The sequence below is a fragment of the Galeopterus variegatus genome, unplaced genomic scaffold (assembly GCF_000696425.1).
Source record: "Galeopterus variegatus unplaced genomic scaffold, G_variegatus-3.0.2 Scaffold60, whole genome shotgun sequence".
Taxonomy (NCBI): domain Eukaryota; kingdom Metazoa; phylum Chordata; class Mammalia; order Dermoptera; family Cynocephalidae; genus Galeopterus; species Galeopterus variegatus.
In genome coordinates this window covers 683792-707893 of record NW_007726171.1, presented here as the reverse complement: position 1 = coordinate 707893, position 24102 = coordinate 683792, and the positions used below count along the sequence as shown (strand labels likewise).

The following is a 24102-nucleotide window of genomic DNA, read 5'->3' as shown; positions in this document are numbered from 1 at the left end:
GGGGGGCAGGGGTGTGAGTTATGTTTTATAACCTGGTAATGTCCTCTGCCCGTTGCTGCTCCGGCGGCGTGGTGCTCTGGGAGTGGTCTTCAGAAGTACCAGGGGTGGCTGCCGACAGGGTGCTGGGCGCAGCGCCGGCCGGGGGCGCTGACCTGACTTTGGTGTTGGGGAGTCGGTGGTCCTTCTTCCATTTCATGCGACGGTTTTGGAACCAGATTTTGATCTGCCTCTCAGAGAGGCACAGCGAGTGGGCGATCTCGATCCTTCTCCTTCGGGTCAGGTAGCGGTTGTAATGAAACTCTTTCTCTAATTCCAGGACTTGCTGCCGGGTGTAGGCTGTCCTCGAGCGCTTGGGCTCCCCTCCGTTATAATTGGGGTTCACTGGGGGGTGGGGGAGGGGAAAAGCAAATAGCGGGGTTCAGAGGCAGCAGGCTCTCAGCCCCCCACCCTCACCCCTTCCTCAGCTCTGAGGAACAGGAGGAGGGAGTGGTGGAAATAAAGTCATCAAGTTAAATAGGTTATAAAGAAGTTGAAGGAAGCTGGAGACTTTGTAGTGTAATAAGAGGGGAATCCTCATTGTAACGACACTGAATTATTTATGCGCCCTTAGAAAGCGAGCATAGTTTTCACACATACATAACAGATCGTAGCACATGGCTCGGACTGCCCAGAGTAGCTAAGCCATAAAATTTATGGGGGATGTAATTACCCATTCTTGCTCGTAAATCCAGTTCAATTGTGCTAACCCAGAGTCGCTCCTGGAGAGAGAGGAGGAAGGAGAGAAAGGCGGACGGGGGCCGGAGGGGGCCAGGGAGGGTGGGGAGCGCTAGGGAAGAGAGGAGGGAGGGGTGAGCAAAAAGCAAAGTTGCCTACCCGTGCTAACGTGAATTTTTTTCATCCATGGGTAGACTATGGGTTGCTTGCTGGCGGCGCTGGAGGGATGGTCGGGGGCTGGCTGGCTGCAGGCTGGCGGGGCTGGGGACGGGGAGGCGGAGGCGCCTGAGAGAGGCGCCGGCTCGCAGAGCGGCTGTGATTTCTCTGGGTGGTGGTGGCCCGCCTGGGCCGGCCCGTGGCCTCGCGAATTGCCCGGCCCCTGGAGACTGGTGCAGCTATACTGGCGCTCAGGGTAGCTAGGGCGCGGAGGCGGTGGTGGGTACAGCTCCTGGTGGTGATGCTGGAATCCCGATTCCCTGGTCCGGCCGTAATATTCCGGACTGTGTTCAGGGATGTAGCTATTTTGCGAATATTCTTCGCATGGAGGAAATTTCGGATCGATGTAGTTAGAGTCCATCAAATACGAGCTCATGATCATTAATTTCTGGAGTGGAAAATAATTTTTCTCGCTTTGTCGTTTTTCTGCTCCATAAAGCCCTCCTACTAGCTAGCGACCCTGTAAAGTTACTTTCACCATGTGACTCCGCCGGCCAATCACACGGAGCAACCCAGTCCCCGGATAAGGAACCGAATCGCTTTATTCAAAATGTATCCAATTTTTTTGTGTGTGTGGTGGTGGTGATGCTGGGTAGGGGGGTGATGCGGGGTTAGCTGGCAGGGGCTGGGGTGCCCCCAGTGCACATCCTTCCAGACTGACAACCCTCCCCTGCAAAAGGAGATAGAAGCTCCCAGCTCCCCTCCAAAGCCTGGGCACTGGGGGGCTGTCGGGAGGATGTGATTCAGCCTCCGCCCAGTGTCTCCCCTGGGGCCTCTAGTGGGCCCCGTGGGCCTCGGCTCTTGAGCTTTTCCAGAGGTCTCCATTCGTGGCAATTGTATCTCAGTTTGTGTAGGTCATCGGGCAGCGCCCCTCTTTAGCAGGAAGAAGATGTTGAATGAGGACTGGAGTGGAGGTTGGATGTGGAGGGGCCCGGGCTGAGCCAAGGAGGCTGGAGAGCCCAGGGTGCCCCCCATCCAAGGATACCAGAGTCCAGCCCCTCTCCCCCATACACACTCACCCAACCCTCTGGCCATGGGGCCGGCGAGGCAGGGTCCCAGCTGGACCAGGCAGGTAGAGGCAGCGGGATGCAAATGATCCTGACGTCATTTCTGGAGGTCTGGGGGTTGAGCCCCCGCTGAAGAGAGACAGGAAGTGGTTGGCAAAAGCAGACTTCAGAAGCCTTGCCCTCCCCTACTGCCCATTGACTCTCCCTGCCCCAGACCCAGAGTTTCCACTCTCCATTCTGCCTGGCCTACTGTTTTCTGACAACTACCTCCAAGCCTGGCTCCTAAAGAGCTGGGGCAAGGAGGAGAGCTTTCTGCCAAGAGTCAGTGCCCTGTGATGGTGCCCAGCCAAGGCCTGAGATTCTTTCTCCATCCCCACAGAGGGCAGACCTAGCTAAGAAGGAGGCCTGTGTGGGTACAGCCTGCTTGCTTCCTGCCAGGGACTGTATCCATGTAATATGTGTGTTTACATGTAAACATGTATTCCCAAGGGCCAGCTCCAGGCTGCATTCCAAAAACGGAGAGGTAAACCCACGAAGCTGGGGAGGCAGGGTGAGCCTTAGGGGGGTCTTAAACCCTTTTTCACCCCCTTTCCCCTCTGCCACCCATCCACAGGAATACCTTGATTTTTTTTGGGGGGGGGGGCGTGTCAAGGCCATAGAAGAGGGGACAAGGAAGGATTCTTTTCCCAACCCCCCCATCAGCAAGGGGTGGCCATGTCATGCCACCAATTCCAATTAACTGATCGTCCATAACTCAGAGTTGGGGGGGTAGCAGAGGGGAGAGCCCTGGGAGGGAGCCGGGTCCCCTTGTTGTACTTGATAACAATTATAGTTTAAAATCATAGCTTGCCGGGGCTCGGCTATATTTTACTTGATAACAATAAAAGTGACACATAAAGTTAACTGTTTATGTTTTATTTATTAGACTAAATCTGCCAGCGGTGGTAGGAGCGCTTGCCTCGTCGCTACAGCTTTTATAGGGCTGTAAAACGTCATAAATCAGTCTCGCGGAATCGCCCGCACTCTTTGTGTCGGCGGCGGCGCAGGGCTGGCGGCTGCTGGCTGCCTGCTCCCTCCTTTCCACGAAAAGTAGTAATGTGATTTTTTTCCCTCTGATTTTATTATTATGATCGCCGCTGTGATTAGTCAATCTACCTTTAATTCGCCTCCCTGCGCTGCCTCCTCCCAGCCCAGCCTGGTTGACACTTGAATAAGTACCTTTTAAAACGGCATAACAACTATTTGAGGGTTTAATTAGAACATCTGCAATTAAGAGAATGAGGAGGGGAAAGGCAAAAAAATAAAATTAATAATAATAATAGTAATAATGATAATAATAATAAAAGCCCTGTGAGAGGGTGACTGAAGGCAGGAGACTCCCTGCCCTTCTCTCACCACCCTTGGGATATGGGAGAGGATCCCCACCTCTAAATTAGGGCTCACCCTGGGGGCTGGAACGAAGGGAAGCTGGGTCACAGGCTGTGCCCAAAGGAGCCGATTCCCTGCCGGGGCCCCTCGCTGCTTTCCCGCTCCCACTGCTTAGGCCCCCACCCCCACCCAGGCTCACAGGGCCAGTACTTATCTCCGCAGGAGCTGGTGCTTGGGGGTCTCTGGATACCTCCTCCCCAAGAGGACAGTGCCCCACCCTCACTGTCACCGAGGGCGGGTGAGGAAACAGGAATTCCCTGGAGATTGGCCATCTCTTATGAGAGATTCCCAAATTTCCAAAGTTGATCAAAAACCCTTGCCCGCTCCTGTCCAGGAACCTCTGCCCGCAAGGCTAGCTGGTCTGGTTTGGTTGGAAGAGGAACTTGAGACCGTGAGCGAGGGGGAGGCTGCTGTTTGGTTGGTAGTGGTTTGGAGTTGTGTGAGGGTTTTCTTTTCTATAATTCTTGGTGGTGGGGGCGGGTTAATTATAAGTTGCTGGAAGGGCAAAGGGGAAACAGTGCTGGATCCTGAACTACATAAGGCTGAACTGTAGCCCCAGACGGCCCCATGGGGAGGTCCAAAGCTCCAGAGAGTTCTGGTAGGGTGGGAGTTGATGAAGGGGGAGAAAGCCTCCCAGCCTCACCCTCAATCGCCCTCCTAGGCCTGCACCTGGATGCGGCTGCCCCATCCCTTCCAGCTGGAAATATTCTCTTCCCCACCTGAAAAGGTGAGCTGTTGGCCTGGCTCCCTTCCTCCCAGCCTTCACACCCACTTTCTGCCATCTCTACCCCCACCTCAACCCTCTTTTCTTCAACTTTCATCCTCCTGGGACTTGTTAGGGAGTCCTTCCCAAGACGTTGTACAAGACTGTACACCCCTATCCCCCAGGTTTCTGGGTTCCTTCAGGTGGGTCAAGGAGACCCGCTTCATGCCAGCGTGAATGAGTAGACACAGAGGGTTCAGATACTTCCGACTGAATGTCAAGTGTCTTTGGTTATTACAGTTAACAAATATATATGCATACATACTATTAATATTCATTAATATATTAAATGCCTCCTTATGCAGCCATAAATACATGGAGTTCTCATGCCAGGTTTGCACAGCTAATTCAACATACACACCCAGAAAGTGAAATCTAGGAGATTCCCCCAAATGTGCCCACACTCAACTACATCACTTACAAAAAAACAACAAAAACAACAACTAAAAAACTCTCTTTGGGCTCCTATAGCTTAATAGCAAGAAAGTCACCTATCATATGGATAAAATACTTCACTATATATATATATATATATACACAAACATTTTCACCTGGATATTATTATAAGCACAGAAATAAAAACCCTCTGAAGGGCTTCTGCACTTAACTATGGCTTAATTGGGATGGGGAGGAGACGCTGAAGCCGATCTCGCCTGTGATGAATCCTTGTATCTGGTCCTGTCTTCTTTTGTGCATCACCCTCCTGCCTCCCGCCTTGCCAGCCCAAGCACCTCCACCTCGCTCTGCCCAATTTTATTTTTTATTTTTTTCTGACCACCTTTTGCCAGCATCCAAATGCTCTTGGCACACCGCCCCCCACTCCATCTCCTTTTAAAATCTCGATCTGGTTTCTCTTTCGGAAACATGTTTCAGTACAAAGCGCTTCCCTTCTGACACTGCTGAAGAAAAATATGTGTCCATTGTGTGTGAGGCCTTATTGTGCCCGGATTACCATACTGACCGTTGGATAACCCATATTCCTCCCCTCCCTAGTAACAAGCTGCCGGCTGAGAGACCTCAGCAGCTTCACAGATTCTGTACTGCATTAAAATCTCACCTCACACTCCCTGGATTTTCCGAGGGAGAAAAATAAATGGGGGAACCAATTCAGGATTTGAAGGGCAAAGGGAAGGAAAACGAGGGTCATTCCTTTCCCCACTCTTTGAAGTGCAGGGTTTTTTTGTGTATGGGGGGGGGATTTGTTTTGTGTTTTGTTGTTGTTTTAGGGATTAAAAATTGCAATGTCTCTTTCTTTTTCCTCAAATAAATTGACTTTTAGATGGTATGCAATCAGGCAATTCATTTCATTTCGTTTTGTTTTGTTTTGTTTTCTTCCTCTAGGCAACTCAAAAACCCCAAACTAAAGCTAGACTCATCTCATTTTTTTCTTTTGTGTGCATATGTGTCTGTGTGCATATATGTGTGTTTTTGTCCCTTTCTAATGCCAGCAGGCAGGGCTAATGTATGCAAAAGAATATGCAAATGTTTAATTGATTTTTTCTTAAATCTCTTGTCAGTAAAAGTAATGAGTTGGTCTAAAATGATTTTAATAACCCGGACGTGTCACCAGAAAATGCTCAACCTTTTTTTTTTTTCCTCCTGGAATCACTTATAGTCTCAAAAAAAAAAAAATGCAATCATAGAATGTTAATTTGCCCCCCTTTTAAATATTAAAGATGAATTTCTCTTGTTTGTTCAGAAACCATAGGCAAGGTCCTCTCATGGATTTCCCCCGCCTTGCCTTGCCTTCCTTGGAATTCAATTTTCCTCAAATCTCGTTTAAAGTGGCTTTTTAAAAAGTGGCCGCATTTTAATATTGGTTAGACAGAGTGACCTGCATTTCACCTCGGGTGTTTGACTTGTTCCAATAGGTCACTGCCATTGGGTTATTGATGGGGAAACTCCATTGAAATTTGTCTCTTCGCAAATGGCCTTTAGATCTTCCAGCGAGTTCAATAACTAGTTATAATGTGGAAGGGGAAAAATGAAGGCCCTGGGCTAACGAATTTGATGTTTCATTTTTATGCTGGAGAAATTGTTAGTTAGAGGTTGGGTTCCCCACCCCCTTCTTGCTTATTCTAGCCTCACTGACCCCCGCTCCTATCCACAGCTGCTGGATTATATCCCCTTTAAAACTTGGGTTAGGGTGTCCCTTTCTCCCTTCGATACAAACTTTAATTCTTCTTATTATGAATATTGCTGGTAAAAATTCCGGACGTTGTGGATTCAGGAAGCTTACTCTGCTGGAGGTTTGTAACGTGAACTTTCTTGTTGGGGGGGGGGAACTTTTTGAAGAAGCCTAAATGTGGCTTGAAAAGACCCAGAAAATAGGCTGGCCTTAGGTTAGTTTATGGAGGGGGCTCCCTGGCCTGGTGCTCCCAGAATTAAGGAGATGGTAGGAAGCTGGACACCCTTTAGGGGATGCTGAGGGCATCTCAAGGTGCTCTAATCTGTTCTTGGCCTCTAAGCTGCCAGAGAACTGTGAGATCAGGCACCCAGGACCAAGGAAGGCAGACGCTGGGAAAGGCTAAGGAAAGAGAGAGAATTCCATGGAGCAGGCAAGGGAATCCTGGGTCCTTTCCAGGGTCAGAGTCAGAATTCATGGGGACCTGGTCAGGTAACCGCTTGCGGAACGAACTTTGCTCATTTACAAGAAGGGTGCTCTGGTAAAGGCCAATGCCCAAAGTCGGTGCATTTTAGTAAACTGAAGAGAGCAAAGGAAAATGATGGGGGGGCGGCGATAGAGATTTTATAAGGTTCCCCTTTTTCTGGAGTTCTCAAGGAGTGGGAGAGGAGAGGGCAGAGGAAGGAAGGGTAGGTCTTCATTTTATTATCCCAAACCACAGCCAAGTTGGGGAGTCCTTGACTACTCTGTGAAAAAGGACTTTGTAGAGCACGGTCTCCTCGGGCTGACCCAGCCATACCAGATTATTACCATTATTAACCTCAATAATAACAAGAACATCTTTACCTCACAAAACAGAGCTCCCTGTGTGCCTGATTATGTCTTCTTCCAGGAATTCTACGTTTTCTTTCCCTGCCCAAAGGGGTCCAGTTTGCTCAGCCCCAAGGTGCCCCTTTAATAAGCCCACCACTAGCACCCCACTTCCAAGCTTTGGCGCATAGACAGGAGTCATTCCAAAAGCATGCTTTGAATCCTGGTTTGGGAGAATCAAGGCGGAGGGAAATAGGTAAGTGCCTGAAACTGGGGTGCCACCTCCCTCCATCCCCTCAAACCCAGAGGCAGCACCTTGATGCCACCTAGGTTCTCAGACAAACTTGCCTCAGCAAATCCGTGGCACCACTGGGATCTGGGGAGCAGCCTTCAACTGCATCTGCACGACTCAGCCCCATAAAAATGGGGAAGCCGGAGAAGGGGCCATCGGCGACTTCAGGATACGGCCTGGGAGAGGGCGCACAGTCTGCCCTTCCCAGCCAAGCGGGAATCAACAGCGATCTGGTAAAACTTCCCGCAGCCCCTGCGAGCGCTCGGGTCTGGGCGGGCGAGCCACGTCGCCGAGCCGCTCGCCCGCCTCCGCCAGCATCTAGCCACCTCTGTGAACCCGGGACCCCCAGCCCCGGGCCTCCCCCCTTTCTGTTTTAATTACGTGATTGATTTTCGCTTTGGCTGCCTCGGGACGCTTCTGCCTCCGACTGTTTAAACCTTTCGGCTGCCTTTTTGTGTTTCCGAGTCCTCCTGATGGGCTGTAATTTAGAGACTGCCCCTCGGGCGGCCGGCGAGGATCCCGGGGCCTTGGTCCGGTCCCGGGCTGCTGCCTCGCCCTACACTGCAAGGAAATGGTCCTCCCACGGTGTTCGGCGCGGCCAGGGCTGCAGCCGCCCCACGACACGGGACTGATACTGTGGTCCTGCCCATTCGCCTTTTTGAATTATTTTGTGCTCCATTATTCTTGGGTTATCACTTCCTGCCTGGCCTCGGAGCTGGGCTGTCCGCGTTTCTGTGTTTTTCTCTTCACCCGAATGAGGTGTGTGTTGAGAAGGTCTGGCTTGAGGCTGGAGGAAGCACGACGCCCGGCTCCAGGCTCGCGGGGAGCTCCAGCCCCTTCCCCCAAACGCCTGGGCCCCGCGCTGGTGGGCGAGAAGCTCCCGCAGAAGCAAAGCCTCAGCCACAACTTTACGCTACTAATCCCGAGTGGGACGGCAGGGCCGGAGATCCTGGCCGCGGTCCCCAACCCCGGGAGGAGGTGGGATCTGATTTTCGCTCCACATCCCCAGACAGGCCCCTTCACCCTGGCAGTCCCAGCGGGCACCCGGCCGCAGCCTCCGGGGGGCGGCGGGCACCTACGTCCGGGAACACTCTGTTCAGCCCCCTCCACCCGAGGGATTGAAGGTGAGGTGAAGGAAGGGAAAGAGGGAATAATTCTAATTTATAAAAAGAGTAGATTTAGAGTGGGAGAGGAAGGGGAAGGCAAGAAATAAAGAAAAGGAGCCCCTTCTCCCGCCGCGGCTGAGCGCTCTCCCTTCCTCTCATCTGGAAGGAGAAACTCTTTCCTCCCCAAACCGCTGGTTTTCCGCTTAATCTCTCATTTGTTTACAACTAATAAACACTTCTCTGTTTATTCTCCCATGTCCCATTCATTCTTTGATCCCCTCTAACCAGGCAGTAATGTGTTACTATTAGCAGTATTTTATGACTATATATATCTTTCCTCAGAGAGAGGAGGAGGTGGAATGTCTTTGTCACTGGAGAAGAAGTTCAGCAAAACTTGAGTTGTCACAACCTTCTCCCTGTCCCCCGACTTACAGCACCCCAATTCCTGTACACCCTCTTCCCCCACAGCAATGTTGCAGGGTAAATAAGAGTCAGCCTGCCTGGCTATTAGGATTCTGGAGACGTTGGCATCTGTAGCAATCATTAGTCAAAGCCGCAGAAGCCAAAGGAGCCGAGGAGTTGGACAGAAAAAATCTTGGAAATGATATACAGGAGCCGCCGAGGCATCAATCCCGGCCGATAAGAGCCGGGCTGCTGGAAGCAAGGCGGCCCGCTTAATTGGGCCCTAGGCACCAAGAACAGCCGGGGAGGGGCACCTATGGGTTGTGCAGTGAGCCTGGCATCCTTTGGGCACTGTACAAAAATAGTTGGGGACTTGAACATTCTTTTCTTCAAATTTCAAAGACCCAGTTGGAAATGGGGGTTCAGAGGAGATGACCTATATGCCTCTGTCAGCCTCTCACCCTGGGATCCAAGAGGAACTGGGCTGGAGGACTGACTCTTCTTCTCTCCTCCTCCTCTTTACTGGCTGCCTTGGGATGTACTGCAGGTTGGGGAGCCTGGGCTGGAACTTCAGGTCACAGAGACAGCCCGGAGAAAGGCTGTGTTCCCTCATGTGAGTTTTCAGGGGACAGACAACTTAGTTGGACTACACTTGGACATAGCTTCGGAGATAGCAACAGAATCACTTGCTTTAATAAGCAAAACATCCAAAAGATATTTCTTTCCCACCCCCACTCCCCCGATACCTTTATAGATCACAGAGTCAGAGATAGAGAGATGCAGTAAGTCCTTCTAGGGGGAGATCTATGCCCCACGCAAAGATATATGCCTTATGGAACCATCTCTAAACATACATTCAAATATTTGCCGGAAAACTGCAGAGTCTATAAAGATCTCCAAATATGTAGCTTCAAATATGTAGCTATTTTATGGGTTAGGACCATTGAATACATCTAGATAAAATTTTCAAAATACAGATCGAACAACACGTGCATAGTTATTTCCAACAGAGAAAAAAAATTCATTTAGATGTTTAGAGAGAGCTGTACCAATATATCTCAGCATATACATCCAACCACTATAGAAAGATTGGTAATGTGGTACACAGAAATTCTCGTCAGAGGCTGTTACATTCACTATAGATCTATGAACCTAAAGATCTGTAAATCTGCATTTAAAGTGGAGCAGAGAAGGGTGTATGACATACATCCTGATATAGATATAGAAAGATCTATAAATACATTTTCACATATACAACTATTGGAGTGCTCAGCTCTCCATAAAGAGTATTTGCATGGAATTTCAAAAATGGGGTGGATTCTCTAGTGCTTGTGGGTTTGGGGTTTCCCAGCCCAGACTTCTCTGGGAAATGAATGAGGGCAAACTAGAGCTTTTGCAAGTACTAAGAGGGCCCAGGAACTCATATAATCTATGGTGTCATTTCCAGCATATATGGGCATTTCACTGGCAAGTGATATAAGCCATGATGCCAGGACTGAAAATGTCCCGACCTGATGTAGCCCAGACTCAGAGTGAGGTAGAGAGCTCTTCACTTTTCCTTCAGCTTCCCAGCCCAAGACTCAGGGGAGGGACCCCTGGGGGTTGAGGTGTTTTTAGGAGGGGAAGGCTCATTATCATTACAAAATGGAGCTATTTAGATAAAATATGATTTTGTTTGCAGATAGCTTGCTAGAGAGAGATGTGAGAAGACTGTGGGCTTTCACACACTCCTGTATTTATCTTAATTACATAAAACCAGTCACGGACTGCAGAGGGTTTCCTTCATTCATATGGTACGAGATGGGTCTCCATGTGCCTTACTCCCATCTCCTCTCTTTTGTGGCTTCTGTGACTCTCTCTATTACACGCCTGAAGTCCCGTCTTGTCAAGAAGGGGGTTGAGGCTTGGGAAAGGGGTCACAGGGAGACAGTAGCCCCAGAAGAGAGGAGAGCCCCTAGGAATGATGGTATTTACCACCAGGCTCAGAGGCTGTTTGTTTTCTAGGTTAGTTCCTGTGTGATTGAGGAGTTGGGGGACCAGGGTCTGTATGGGCAAAAGGAAATGAAAGGTTGCACAATTTTTTAATTTGGAACTTTGAAATGAAAAAAAAAAATCACCAACTAGCTCCTTTTCTATTTGGAAGCAAAGAATTTTGGGGATTCTGGATGTCTTTTATTTTTTTCCATTAGTTTACTGAGGAAGAGAGGCAAGGAGGGGCCTCCAGTGGGCTTGGGGAAGTGCAATCCAATCTAGCTGGCCAGTTTAGGGGGAGAGTGATTTACAAAGCAAAACCTTAGATGCTACTTCCTGAGAAATCACCAGATCAAAACAGTCTCCTCAAGGCATTTATGACCCTGTCTCTACTCCCAACAGGAAAAGCACCCTCAATAAAAACTCAGCCTACACCTCCATCCTCCACCCAGGGGAGGAGGAAAGACACAATCTAAAATGAGAGACCTGACCCTTAGTCCCCTCATTCACACACAAAGTTTTCCAGCCAGAAAGATGACTTTTTAAAGAATGTACTTGGCAAGATTTTTCTCCAATGTCTGAGCGAAGAAGCAGCCCTTGGGGGTTTGGAGTTTGAGCCTGGAACAGCCGGAAAAGGGATATGATTAGGTCAGGTTCTGGCCTCCTAGTCCCCTCATGGCCCTGCAACCCCTCACAATCCAGACTGGGCTAACAGGACACCATAGGCTCCCAAGATCCCAGCCACCATCACCAATGGGGGCTGCTGCAGGACTTGGGTTTTCCAAGGAGGCAGAAGGAAGGAAACTCAACAGTTGCCCAGGGCTTGTGGGATGTGGGTGGAGTAAGGAGGAAAAATAGTTTCCAAGCTGGGCTAATGGGAAGCATGGAGTAGGAGGAAAGGAGGGGGAAGTTGGTTCCATGCTGGTTTACTATGTCCAGCCTAGGCTTCTGACCTCTACCATACCACCTTGTGCACATACATATACTTCTGTATGCTCAGGTGTTCTGGTGTTTGGGGCCTGGGACTGGGAGAACTAAGGATCTTTAGAGGGCAGAACCCAGCCTGCTCTACCTCTCTGAGACCTGTGGTGCAGTACTGGAAGTATCCTAGGTAACTGAGCCCACGTGTTCCACCCAGCCCATATGGGGCTACAGATCATGGTAGAACTTTCTCTGTACATGTGTGCAGATATAGAGAAGTAGCCTTCTCCCTGCACTGGCTTCTTAGCATGACCAGAGCCTTGTATTCAACCTCTTATTGTAGCTTCTAAGGCATGGTCATCAGAGGCTGAACAAGGTACTGGATAACCTTCCAGCTTCCCTAAGTCCCACATTGCGCATCACACACACACACACACACACACACACACACACACACACTGCTTCCTCCTGGGTTCCCCTTTCACCCCTCAGTAAGCCTGGGAATGTGAGATGGAGGTGAATCCCAGGGTTCTGTAGGGCTCAAGGACAAAGAGATCTCTATCTTCCCTGTTTCTCAGCCCAGACCCTGTCTGGTAACTCCTTGGGCTCCTGGGGCTCCATCAAAGCAGCCAAGGAAGATATTATCAGAACAGACACACCACAATAGGTTGCAAGGACCAGATAAAAGTGGGAAGGGTGGGAAGGGATGTGACTTTCTTGACCCTCTAACAGCCTAGTCTTCTCCTTAAATTGAATTCCTAACCCCAAAAGTCCTAGCTTGGGGTCCTGATTCCAGATTTTCATTCTTCTTTACCTCAAAGGGCTTCAGGGGCTCTAGTCCTGCTGAGGAGGAGGCTCAGAGTGGTAGCACTTGTATCCTCAGCAAAAAAGACACAGAATTAAATCCCAGAACAATGATGTTTCAGCATTTCCCCTCTCTAAAACTCAGCCCAAAGCAGTTACAGACAGAGAAAGTTTACTTGTATATGAGGAATTTAAGCATTCCAATAAAATCTCTCTTCCCAGTGCTTATGTGGACAGAGCCAATCTCCCAGACTTTCTTTTCTCACTTTTAATGGGATCTGGTAACACCAGTGTGAAAAGCCTGCACTGGAGGTGAGAGTTCATCTCAGACCAGGCTACCATACCATCCAATAGGGAAAAATGAGTGTGTGTGCTTTAATTCTAACTCATAAAAGAAGCAAATGGAGCAGTTTGGTTGAGGCGACTTAGGAAGTGAGGGCTCAATGGTTTCTGAGAAGAGCTGCCCTCTCTGGCTTCCCCTCCTAATCCTACCCACCTGGCCTGTGGCATTGTCTGCAAATCAGCCCCAATCGTAAAGCAAACAAGTAAGGGTGTATAGACAAAGACCAGTTTACACTGGACTGTCCCTCCCATTCCCACACCTTTAATGCTCCCAGAGGAAGACTTAGGAGGTCTGGGTGACACACCCCATCAGAACTCCTGTCCCTTTGCTCAAAGAGAGTAAGAGATCAGGAGGAGAAAGAGAGGGGAGGGAAAAACCCAACCAGAAAATTAACACTGGAAAAAAGTCCTGAAGATGGGGGAGTGGGGGTGGGAATGCTTTGGTCTGGATGCACCAGTGGGTTGGCTGAAGGCACAGCTCAAGTGTTCAAGGGACACCAGCATTTCTGTTACATATGCACATTCTCTGTGCCACCAGATGCTCTTGCTCAGAAATAATTTCTCACCCATTGCTTGTTCTGATCTGACTCATGTAAACACAACACTAAAATTCACACCCTCAGTGGCTCTGCCCTTTGATAGCTATTGGCTAGAACACAGGATCATCACCTAGTCTATTACTACCACTGCTGCTGCTGCTGCTGCTGCTACTACTACAACTTGTTAAAAGAATGGAAGGAGGCTGGCTGGTTTGCTCAGGTGGTTAGAGTGTAGTATTACAACAAGTCAAGGGTTCTGATCCCCCCATACCAACCAGCCACCAAAAAGATAATAATAATGATGATAAAGAAAAAAGAATGGAAGAGAAAGGAAGGGGCTTAAACAAATTCATCAACTGTTTAACATGGAGGGTGAGGAGAGTCCTGATCCTCTGTGCTCACTCTTTTGCAGAAAGTCTTCTCTTAATTGGCTCAAAGTTATTTGACAAACTAAAAGTATCAAACACAACTTTTAAAAAATCTTCACTTTTGTTCCCTTTCCCAACCATGCCTGAGGTAGTTCACCCTACCTGCCTCCATGAGGATCAGAAGAGAATGAAAACCTGTGAAACGTAAGTGCATAGGGAATAATCACAGTCAGAATTTGAATTCAGGTCTGGAGCTCATGTCCACATTTGCTCTACAGCCTAGTTTAGAGTCCACATCTATAAAGTTCAGAGAATTGGGTAGGATCATGCTGGCAAACATTGGAAAAATCCAGAGGATGTCCCCACAATTTCAGGGCCCTGTACAATTGAGATTAACCTTGAGATACAGTTTTGTTAGAAACTGAGGACACAAACCAAAGACTCCTCAGAGCTGGTTCAGGGACAGAGGTAGGGGACCAGAACATGCTCAGCATCACTCCTGTCCCTCCATATCTGAGATAGGGTAGACCCAGGAGCTAAGTAGGTGGTGGGAAGGGAGGGAGGGAGAAAGAGAAGAGAAGGGTGGGGAAGAGTGAGACCGACCCAAATACTTTTTTGCTGATTGGTTAATGGAGGCCATGTGACCCTGCTCAGCACATTCCTTATTGGTTGCTTGACCTCTTCTAGGGTTAAAGACCTAGGAACAAAATTGAAAGCCTTCCGGGTTGGCTGGGGCACCTTGGCACCTGATTGCCTGCCCATCCCCCCCAAAAGACCTCAAATTTGGACACAGGGATGGGAGTGGGAAAAGCAAGAATCCCAGGTCCCTTTTGTGTTTGTCCCATTTCCAGGTGGAACTGAAAAAAACATTAAAAAACTGACTGGAGGTGGCTGGTTAGCTCAGTTGGTTAGAGCACAGTGCTGCTAACACCAAGGTCCAGGGTTCCATCCCTGTACCAGCCAGCCACCAGCCCACATCCCCCACCAAAAAATAAAAATAAAAAAACTGACCGAGGGAAATTATTTGAAGGGAAGGAGGATCTATTATTACAGGAAGAGGGAGTGGTATTTAAAATGGAACTTTTGAGCCTTAAGAACAGAAAAAGGGGGTGAAGAAGTCATTGGATGCCCCAAGAGACACTGTGTAAATCTGAAAAACATAGAAACATACCCGTCTACACGTAGAGGAAGGGAATGAGACTAAGATTAGGCCAGGAATCGGGAGGGCAATGCAATCCTACCTGGGTGGGGACTTTGGCCCCAGCTAAATTCCTGCTTAAAGACCATTGGACTCACTTCCTAGGGTCCTGGGGAGGCCTGAAGGAGGGAAAGAATCATGTTTCAGACTAAGGGAAACTCCCATCTTCTTGCTGTTTGGATCAAAAAGTTTCCATAAACCCTCCGAATCACAGACTGGTAGGGAGGGAAGAGTTCAAGAGGGTGGGTAATGAAGAAGGAATCTGAGAGTTATCTTTTGGAATGGGCTACTAGAGAAAATTCTCTGGGATCCTAACACTTCTCAGGGAAATAAAGGTGTCAGGGAGAAGGGTGGGGGAGGCTGAATCTTGACATCTTGATGCAGGACTGAGGCCCTGAGGGGAGGCGTCAGGGGAGTCCTCCACACCTGGTGCTGCTGCTCACACGAGGGAGAGACGGCTGGACCCAAGGATGGAGCTCGGTTCAGACTCCCGGTTCTCCGGGCCTCTGTCCCTCTTCACCCTCGCAGAGTCTGCTTGGGCTATCGTCCCTGCTTGATTCCCGCTTCTTCCTAAGCACTTTGGGCGGCAGGGGCGATGCTAACAGCGTTTTCTCCCCACCCCCCAACCAGACCTCTCCACAAAGCAAGTGCTCAGACCCCCTAGAGCCCCAAGGCGCCCCCACACCACTCTCGAAGGGGTATCCCTGGCTCGCCCCCTCTGCTCCCCTCCCCTTTCCTGCAGCCTGGAAGAATTGCCCACCATGGGCCCGCCAGCCTTCAGCCCTGCTTCGGAACCCCTCCCTATTCATGGAGGCATACAAGAGTCTGAGTTCACATGTCACCTTCCTGGCTTAGCTCCCAGTGATGCAGGGAGGTTGGGGGGAGGCACGCACTTGCAGGTGTGGAGGACACATGCCTCCCATGCTCAAGGCCTCTGGTGCTCCTTTCTAGAAATCTGAAGGGAGCCCCAGCCTGAGGATTGGCCCTGGGGTGCAATGCCCAGATTGAGCCCTGCTAGCTGCATCCCCTAAGGGCCACTCTGTCCTCTGGGCTGGGGGGCTTTCCCAGCCTAGTAGAGACATTGCCTCTTCTCTCCCACCCATCCAACACACATTTACACTCCACTCACAGCAGGAAACTCCAGGCCTCCTTGCGCCAGGCCTAGTTTTACCTGAGGCAAGGGGTTAGGGATGCCAGAAAGATCCTAGCAGTTAGAGGGAGGGGGAGAGCATAAAATCACATTGGCCCCATGCAGACTAAAACCCAAACTACTGAGGAGGTGAGAACAACAGCCCACCCACGCCTGGTGGTGGTTGGGGGGAGGGGATACTTTGGGACCACGGGGCTCAACCCAATACCTTTAAGATGCTTCTGCCAGTCCAGGCAGCAGCAATCTGTGGGCTCTGAAGCCACAAAGCCTTCCTTCCCTGCCTTTCTCCCAGCTTCCCACCCTGCCTGGACTCTGGGCCACTGGCCAAGGGCTGAGCTCACCCCTCCCTGGAACAGGAGGCCCCAAAGGCACTTTGCGCTTGTGTTAAGAGTTTACACACTCCTACTAACACCAAACACCCAGTTCTCTGCCGCTGGCTTTTTTCCCAACTGAGAGGGGGTCAGGAAGACAAGGCAAAACTCTAAAGAACCAAGTCCTCTCTCTACCCCAGTTGACCTGCAGCCAGAGAGAGTAAGGGGTGAGGAGGAGAGGGCTAGTTTGGGGAGACAAGCTCCCCCATCTTCCTACTTTCCAGCGGCTTCTTCTCTTCTTCTTCCACCCCAGACTAGGGAGGCCTGGAGAGGCCTTTTCCCCCTCTCCTTAATGAATGGGAACTGCCTTCTATCAAGAGGGGGCAGGTAGGTAAATGGGAGAAAGGGTTTGAGAGAGAAAGAGAGAATTAACTTACAGCATTCGCCTGGGATTCATTTGCGAAGATGTAACCTCTCTCACCATCATCCCCAGCGCCGTAATCCCCTCTAACTGCCAGGCCCTCTGTCCTAGCATTAAACCTCACCAGCAGCTGCGTGGCTGGACAGTTAAGATTATATATGATGTAAATATATTGTGGGTTTGTCAGCTCTCCCTACACCATAAAACTTGGTTTAATGACATCACGTGGTCCCCCAAGAGCCACTCACGGGCTTGCCTTCGGGCCATTCACATAAATAACCTCCAAAAGTTTCAAACTCCTAAATTCACATAGAAGCCATGCCTATTTGTCTAATGCTCAGTTATACTAAAAAGCCCTCGTGCTGCTCCTTTGCCCCACCCCCACACCCCCTTGCAGGGTGGGGAGGGGGGAGAAGGTGGATCCTTATTTATTTACTTATTTATTTCCATAAGGACCTGTCGCCTTCGAGGTCGTGTTGATATTTTTTTTCTCCTATTTTTTTCCTCCTCTCTCCTCTAATTGCTCAGACTGGGCCATGTCCCCCTCTTTCCACTCCCCGGGGAAGGTAAGTCATGCTTCTTCCCCTTCTTTTTCACTGCCAGAGGGGGTGGGTTCCAGGACAAAGTGGAGAGGCAGCCTCCTTGGTCTCCTTTTGGGACCCAGAAGCCCCTCTACTAACTCCCCAAGAGCAATGTCAAACCGTGGTACTTGGAGATTTTTCCAGAAGGCTGGCTGGTCAGGGAGCTACCCTAGATGTTGAAGCAGAAGTCTCTGCTCAGGGAGAAAGCAAGAGTCTGGGCCTTATGCACCCCCAGTGCGGGGGAGTAGGTCCGAGGCCTCTGGCTTGGTTGCTGCCGCTGCCTGATGCTGATGCCGCTGGAGCCGAGATTGGGGCCTGGGCACAGACCTGCAGACTGTGACAGGAGAGGGGAGAGCAGGCAGGCAAGGCTTCATCTACCCAAGCCTGGCCAAAAGGAGTCAATCCTTCAGCCCCTCCAAGGAAGGAGAGACCCAAGCCCTGCTGCGTGGAGGCAGTCATTTCACAGTGGGGCTGGTGCACCCTGCCTGGGTGATGACCAATGTTGTGGGCATCCCTGGGAAAGCCCTTGATTCTCCCCTGGGGTGGTGTCTGTCGCCTGGAGAGGAAACGCAGGGCCTCAGCAGCCTGCGAGGTGGGAGTGGGTGAGTGCGGGCACCACCGCCTCTCTCTTAGTTAACTGTTACCCATCGGAGATACCAGTGCTTCTCCATGCTTCACTGCTTGCCCAATAGTTTTACTCAGCATGGAGAAAAAATTAAAATAACTCCCTGAAGAAAATTACACATTTTATTTCAGAGAGAGAGACAGAAGAGAAGAGAAGTTGGTGCTGGCTGACTGCTGCGTGTCAGTTGAGGAGAGAAATTACAAGTGCCCTAACCTGGCGTGAGCATGGTGTGAGGGAAAGGATGGTAATAATGGGTGCAGTTCAACAAACATGTGTTGAGAACACCTATGTGCTAGGCATGGGATGAGAAAAGGCTCTTGGGTCTTTTTTTAAATGATGGACAGGATGCTTGGGGATGCAGCAAAGTCAGTCCTTATAATAAATCCAAGGAGCATCAGCATTAATAATCATAAATATTTCCCCTGCCCCTCCCCAGAGACTCTCGACTCCTTTTCCCTCTTTGGCTGCAGGAGCAGCCCCCTAACCCTTCTCAAGACCCCCACCTCACCAGTGTGGGGGGCCTGGGCTTGGCTCTAGGAAATCACCCCGTTGTGGGAGGCTGGAGAGGAAATGCAGTAAAGTTTTATGGACCCTTCCCACATTTGTTTCTTCTGTAAAGTGCTTCCTCCCCCACCCTATCCCAGGAGCCTGGAGCAGAAAAGAACAGAGCACGGACCTAGGACAGTCTCAGGCACCACCTGAATTATTTGCCTTTTCCCCCTCCCTTTGGCCCATCCTTCCCCTCCACACAAAATCCCAGAGACTGAGATAAATGATGGTAAACAGACGTGACTCCGCACTGGTCTATGCAGCTCCCTTCTCAATAAAACGTCCTGCATAGCCCTAAACTCTAGAAGGTGGGGGAAGCAGTCTGAACATTTCCTGCCAGGATGGTTGCCCTCCCTGCTCCCTTCTCCCCCAGTATCCTAGAAAGCTGAGGCACACCTCTTCTAACTCCCCCAGCACCCCTTTACCAAGCAGTACTAACTCTCTCAGGGGATCCTTCTGGGACCAAATGGGTCTCTAGACTAAGTGCTCAGTCTTCCCTCTATGTACATCGAGGACCCCGGAACAACCTAGCCTCAGGAAAGATCTTCAGAGGCCCAGAAAAGCCTGAATCTGAGCATGGCAGAGCCACTAATCCCTGTACATTGGCCCTGGCATAGAGCGGGGGACTGCCGCCAGTCTAGAGGCCTCAGATGCACCCAGGCAAGGTAAGAATGGGGTGCAGAGGCCTGAATGCCTTGGATGGCCACAGCACAGGAAAAACCAGTACAGAAGTCCCTCTTCTTTCCCCAGAGGCACTTCTTGGAGCCAAAAATCAGGAAAGGAACTCAATTTTTGCCTCCCTCTTCTCGCTGCCCCTAGAAGCTCCTTAAAAAAAAATTTTTTTTTAAGGGGAAACTTAAAGGCTATGGGCCTCCCCGTACACCTCACACTCCACTTAGATACTTTTACCCAACACATGCCCCAAACAGACAGGAGCCACTGCTTCTTTAGTCCTGTTCACTCTTCGTCTTTATTTGATATGACAAAATATAGTTTCAGGCAGGACCTGGAGTCAATAAATAGTTGGGCAACAGCGATGGGACAGAAGGGCACAGAAAGTCGTGGCAAGGACTACGGGACAGCAAAGACCACTTGCTGGGGTCAGGTGGCAGAAAACCCCAATAGTTGAGCTACCTAGCAGGCTGGGGCTGCGGGCCTGAAAAGACATGCAGCGGGCGCAGGCTGGGGAGGTTCCCGGGTTTTTCTGGAGGAAAGAAGGTTTGGAGAGCACAGGGCAACCAAGGGGTCCTTAGGCGGATGTTCAGGTATCTTCCCCTTTTATACGCAGATCTTTAATAAGTGAAGATCGAGTTTAGTCCCTGCAAGGAAGCACCCCGAGTCTGGCGACGGACTCCCCCGGGCACCACCACTCTTCCGCCAGCCCGCTGCCGCCTGGCCCGCCTAGCGGGGAACAAAGGAAAGGGCGAGGCCGGAGAGTTGGGCTAGGGGCCGGCGGCACCCGCCCGGCCCACCTTAACTCGGACGGGGCGCGCTGGGGCTGGGAGCCGGTGAGGCGGCCCAGGCCGAGGTTCGTTCAGCAGCAGCCAGCACGCCGCAGCCCGCTGGGGAGCCCTGCGCAGGCCCTGCCGAGCTTGCCCTGAGCCCTGGGTACTGCGCTGAGCTGAGGGGAGACGGGGCAGCGCGGGCAGCCCCGCGGGAACCCTGGGTCAGTGGGGATGCGGAATGCCAAGGGAAAGCACTTTTGTCTGAGGCCCGGGCGCCGGTGCTCCAGCCCTCGCCCCCGCCCCAGAATAGAGAGAGAGAGGGAAACCGAAGAGGAAAAGCGCGGGGACCAAAGCCGGCTCAGGGTGCTCTCTGCGGGCCTCCCCGCCGCCTCTAAAGAGCCTCTTTGCTTTTCATTTTGGAATCTTTCTTCCACTTCATCCTGCGGTTCTGGAACCAGATCTTGATCTGTCTCTCATTGAGACACAAGTTGTTGGCGATCTCTATGCGCCTGCGGCGAGTGAGGTAGCGGTTAAAGTGGAATTCTTTCTCGAGTTCCAGAGTCTGGTAGCGCGTGTAACTGGTTCGGGACCGCTTGCCGTCCGTCTCTGGAACATAAGCCCCCCCAAGCCAGGAAGGGGTGAATAGCGTGCAGCGCCTCGGCGCCCCCGCCCCAGCCCCAGGCCCCCTCGCACGCGGCCGGGCAGAGCGCGCTGCCTCAGAGGCTGGTGCTCACCTCGCAGGCCCAGGCCCGCTTGCCCAGTAAGTGGCCTCGCCTCTCTGGATTCTGCCATCTCTTTACCCCAGAGGAGTTATGTTAAGAACACGGGGATATAGGAAGAGCCTTTACTGTCAACTTCCTTTGTCTTTCCCCTAATCCCACACCCTAGTGCTGCCTTTAGCCAGTGCTGCCATTCCTGGCCCTGAAGTGTACAGCAGGGAGGGCCTCTGTGGAGATCAGTGCCAGGCCTTCCTCTCCTTCCCACTGTCCTCTCTCCTCGTGCCGCGGGCGGGCCGGCCCAGCCCAGCCTAGCCCCGGGAGAGGCGCCTCCGCCCAGGCAGGAAACTTTCCACCGCGGCCTTCACTCAGCAGCCGCAGGGGCTGAGGAGGTGGGGTGGGGGGAAGAGGGAGACCCAGGCTCGGACCGAACAATAAGTACCCTCGAGATCCGAGCACCGGGGACCCCCCTCCCACCCCTCCCGAGTCGCTGGAATCCTCCGGAGCAGCGAGCGCCGGCAGAGCCGGCTCCGCAGGGGAGGGAGGGAGGGAGCCGCGGGGGGATCCCCGCTCTGGAGCCCCGCGCTCCTCACCCTTCCGATCCCTCTATTTTTTTAACTCCCTCCCTCTCCCCCAAAAATTGAATATTGCCTTTTATACACGTTTTGTTCCTATGATCCAATTATGTCGTCGTAAATTTGGGCGCACACAGCCTCTAAGCCTTTTAGTGGACAGTTTTACGAGCCATTGATGCCTGGATCGTAAAATTTATGACCGCAGGTTTTTTTTCTTTATTTGCCCCGCATGGCCTATAAAACCCAGGCGGACCCGAGAGCGCAAAATGAAGTCCTAAAGTTTACCGTGGCTCATGTGCAGTTTGGTCATCCACGGGTAAATCTGTGGCGGGGCCGGTGGCTGGCTCAGTCCGGCGGGCTGCCCTGTCTGCGCCTGCTCCTCTTTGATCTCCCCACTGCTCTTAGCTCGCTCCTCCAGCGCCGGGCGAGCCGCCTTCTGACTGTACATCCCGGGGTTCAGAGGAGCCGCTTCGTCTCTGCCCAGAGCGTGTCCCGGAGCGGCCGCGGCGCTGCAGGCGGGGCGGTCGGGGTGAGCCCGGGGGTTGGCAGCCATGTCTACCCCGTGGAGAGAGTTGGAAGGCGCAGGCGGTGGGAAAGTGATGCTTAAGTCCAATCCGCCGTAGCAGTACCTGGATGCCTGCACCTCTGAGGCCGATCCATAGTTCCCACAAGTTTGCATGTTATAGGCAGGGATATTGGGGCTCTGCTTATAGAATGAATTGGCTACGTAGGAGCTCATGGCGGGGAGGGCCCAAAAAAAATTTCTGCACCCTTTTTGATTAAGGGTGATTTGTGACTCTTTGAAGTTGAGGGGTTTTTTGTTCTCCAAAGGGCACAATTTATAGGTGGAGATATCTCTTTCTTTATCCTATGCGCTCTTCCCAAATAAGGGAGCCTTAAATAGAGTCACGTGACTTGAGCGGCCACTCATAAATTTGGCTTGATGACCTCCGGGAGGTTAGTGATGGAAGCCGGCGAAACGCATCTTGATATGTTGGCAAAGCCCAACCAAGGGGAAGAGGGAGAGAGAGAGAGAGAAAGAGGGAAGGGGGAGAAAAAAATGGTTCTTGGAATTGGGGGGTAGCCGGGACAACGAGCCCACAGCGACACCTGGTGCCGACTTGGAGGAATTGCATCCTGGAGCGCCGGCTCGCCTTCCGGCAGCTGGATTTTCTATCCTGTGGAGGAGAAGCTGATTGTTGCCTCAACAAATCCTTGAGCTGCACTTTTAAGCTCTATTTAAATCTGAGAAAAGATGAGGCCCTATTTAGGATGCACAGAGATGCTTTTGTAATGATAACTCCGTTCTCCTCCACTCACCAGGACTTTCCAATCTTCAAAATGGCTGAGGAAAGGGGATTTAGGTAGACTGGCCCCTATCCAAGCTGGAGAGCCAAGAAGGCTTATCTCAGGTTCCTTAAACCAGAGGTTGAGGTCCCTTGCCTCAAAGGTTCCTTGCCTTGGAGGCCTCAAGGCCCTGCTACTGCTGAGGAGGTGCCTATCAGTATAGGAAAGTAAACTCAGCCTTTGGAGAGGTAGACAGGATGCCCAGGAGAGGTCCTGGGCAAGCAGAACTAGATATGAGGTCAAGAGGCTGAAGTGCTGGGGACTTTCTAGGATGATCCTGGAGGTGAGGAGCTGGTGGAGTTTGGTAGACCTCACCATGCCAGGGACCCCAGAGTGGCAACAAGGCAATTTTCAAGTGTGCGTGCGTGTGTGTGTGTGTGTGTGTGTGTGTGCGTGCGTGCGTGTGTGTGTGTGTGTGTAAAGAACCTGACACAACGGACTGGAGGACTGTTCTGCATACCTGTGTGTGATCCTCATGTGGTACAAATGTCAGATATTTTAGATTAAAAAAAATAGGTGTTAATTGAGGGTATGGAGAAGCAAGATTCAAGCCTCCACAAAAACTATATGAACAAGGAAGAGAAAAAGGCCTGTTTTGTGACCTCTGAGGAAAAAGCCTCTGGACCAGGCTTCCCAGGGACCTGAATCCAGAAGGGCCATAGGAGAGCAATTTCTGACCTGTCTGGAGGCATGAAGAGGACCTGGCTTGGAAATGGGTAGGACAGGCGCCTGGCAACCTATGCAGCTTTTCACCAGGGTCTCTGCAGCCATTCTTCTCGTTCCCCTCTTCCCTTAGCCCCAAGTCTTATTCTTTCCTGCCTGATTCTCCCCTGGAAATCTCCGCCCCTGCCAGGAGAAGCCCCCCTTCCCGCTGGCGGAGGCGCCGGAGGGGATCTGGAGGGTCTGGAAAACTGGCAGATTTTTTTCTGTCCAGGACACTGTCCTCACCACCTCTCCCCCTAGGCCCACTCAGGTTTCTCTGGCTGGGCTTGGGGAGAGAAGGCCGGAGCTGGGAAATAGGGTCCTACTGTGCTTCACACCGCCGGGTTTGAGGAGAGAAGAGGAAGGAACCAGACCAGCTGGGGCTGTAAGGAAAGAAGAGTTTTGTCCAGGCCACGTCAGGAGTCCCAGAGCAGGCGAGAGCTTAGTTTCCAGGCTTTCTCTTTCGAGGTGTCCTTGAATCGCTCAATCCCTGCCGAAGGGCTCGAATCCCGCAGTCTTCTTTCCTCTCTGCTCTCCGCCTCCAACACGTTTCGCAACAGCCGGCCTGGCGCAGGCCAGGGGCTTACTCGTGCGGCGCCCCACCCCCCAACTCCAGGGAGTGGGCGGGGGCGACCCTGGTGCATTGCTAGTGCTTTTTTTTTTTTTTTTTTTTT

At 51.4% G+C, this 24102-nt stretch overlaps 2 protein-coding genes across 4 annotated transcripts in view; both read right to left on the bottom strand.

Annotated features, from left to right (window-relative positions):
- HOXC4 (homeobox C4) overlaps nt 1-3201 on the bottom strand; it is a 3944-nt gene extending 743 nt beyond the window's left edge. The window contains exons 1-3 of one of the 3 annotated variants that reach the window (XM_008576125.1): nt 3156-3201; nt 874-2066; nt 1-381 (exon numbers count right to left, since the gene is read on the bottom strand). The exon at nt 1-381 is cut by the window's left edge and continues 743 nt beyond it. In XM_008576125.1, coding sequence (XP_008574347.1) covers nt 26-381; nt 874-1312 — 795 coding nt within the window. In that variant the 5' untranslated portion in view covers nt 1313-2066; nt 3156-3201 and the 3' untranslated portion in view covers nt 1-25. Of the gene's footprint in view, nt 382-873; nt 2274-3155 lie in introns of those variants that run through there. The other 2 variants (XM_008576132.1, XM_008576120.1) reach the window with 2 other exon arrangements.
- Nucleotides 3202-19589: 16388 nt separating this feature from the next.
- Nucleotides 19590-22188, bottom strand: HOXC5 (homeobox C5). The gene is made up of 2 exons (XM_008576108.1): nt 21665-22188; nt 19590-20694 (listed from the first exon to the last, which is right to left on the bottom strand). The coding sequence occupies exons 1-2, from the start codon at nt 22116-22118 to the stop codon at nt 20480-20482; spliced, it is 669 nt and encodes a 222-aa protein (XP_008574330.1). The 5' UTR covers nt 22119-22188; the 3' UTR covers nt 19590-20479.
- Nucleotides 22189-24102: the final 1914 nt, after the last annotated feature.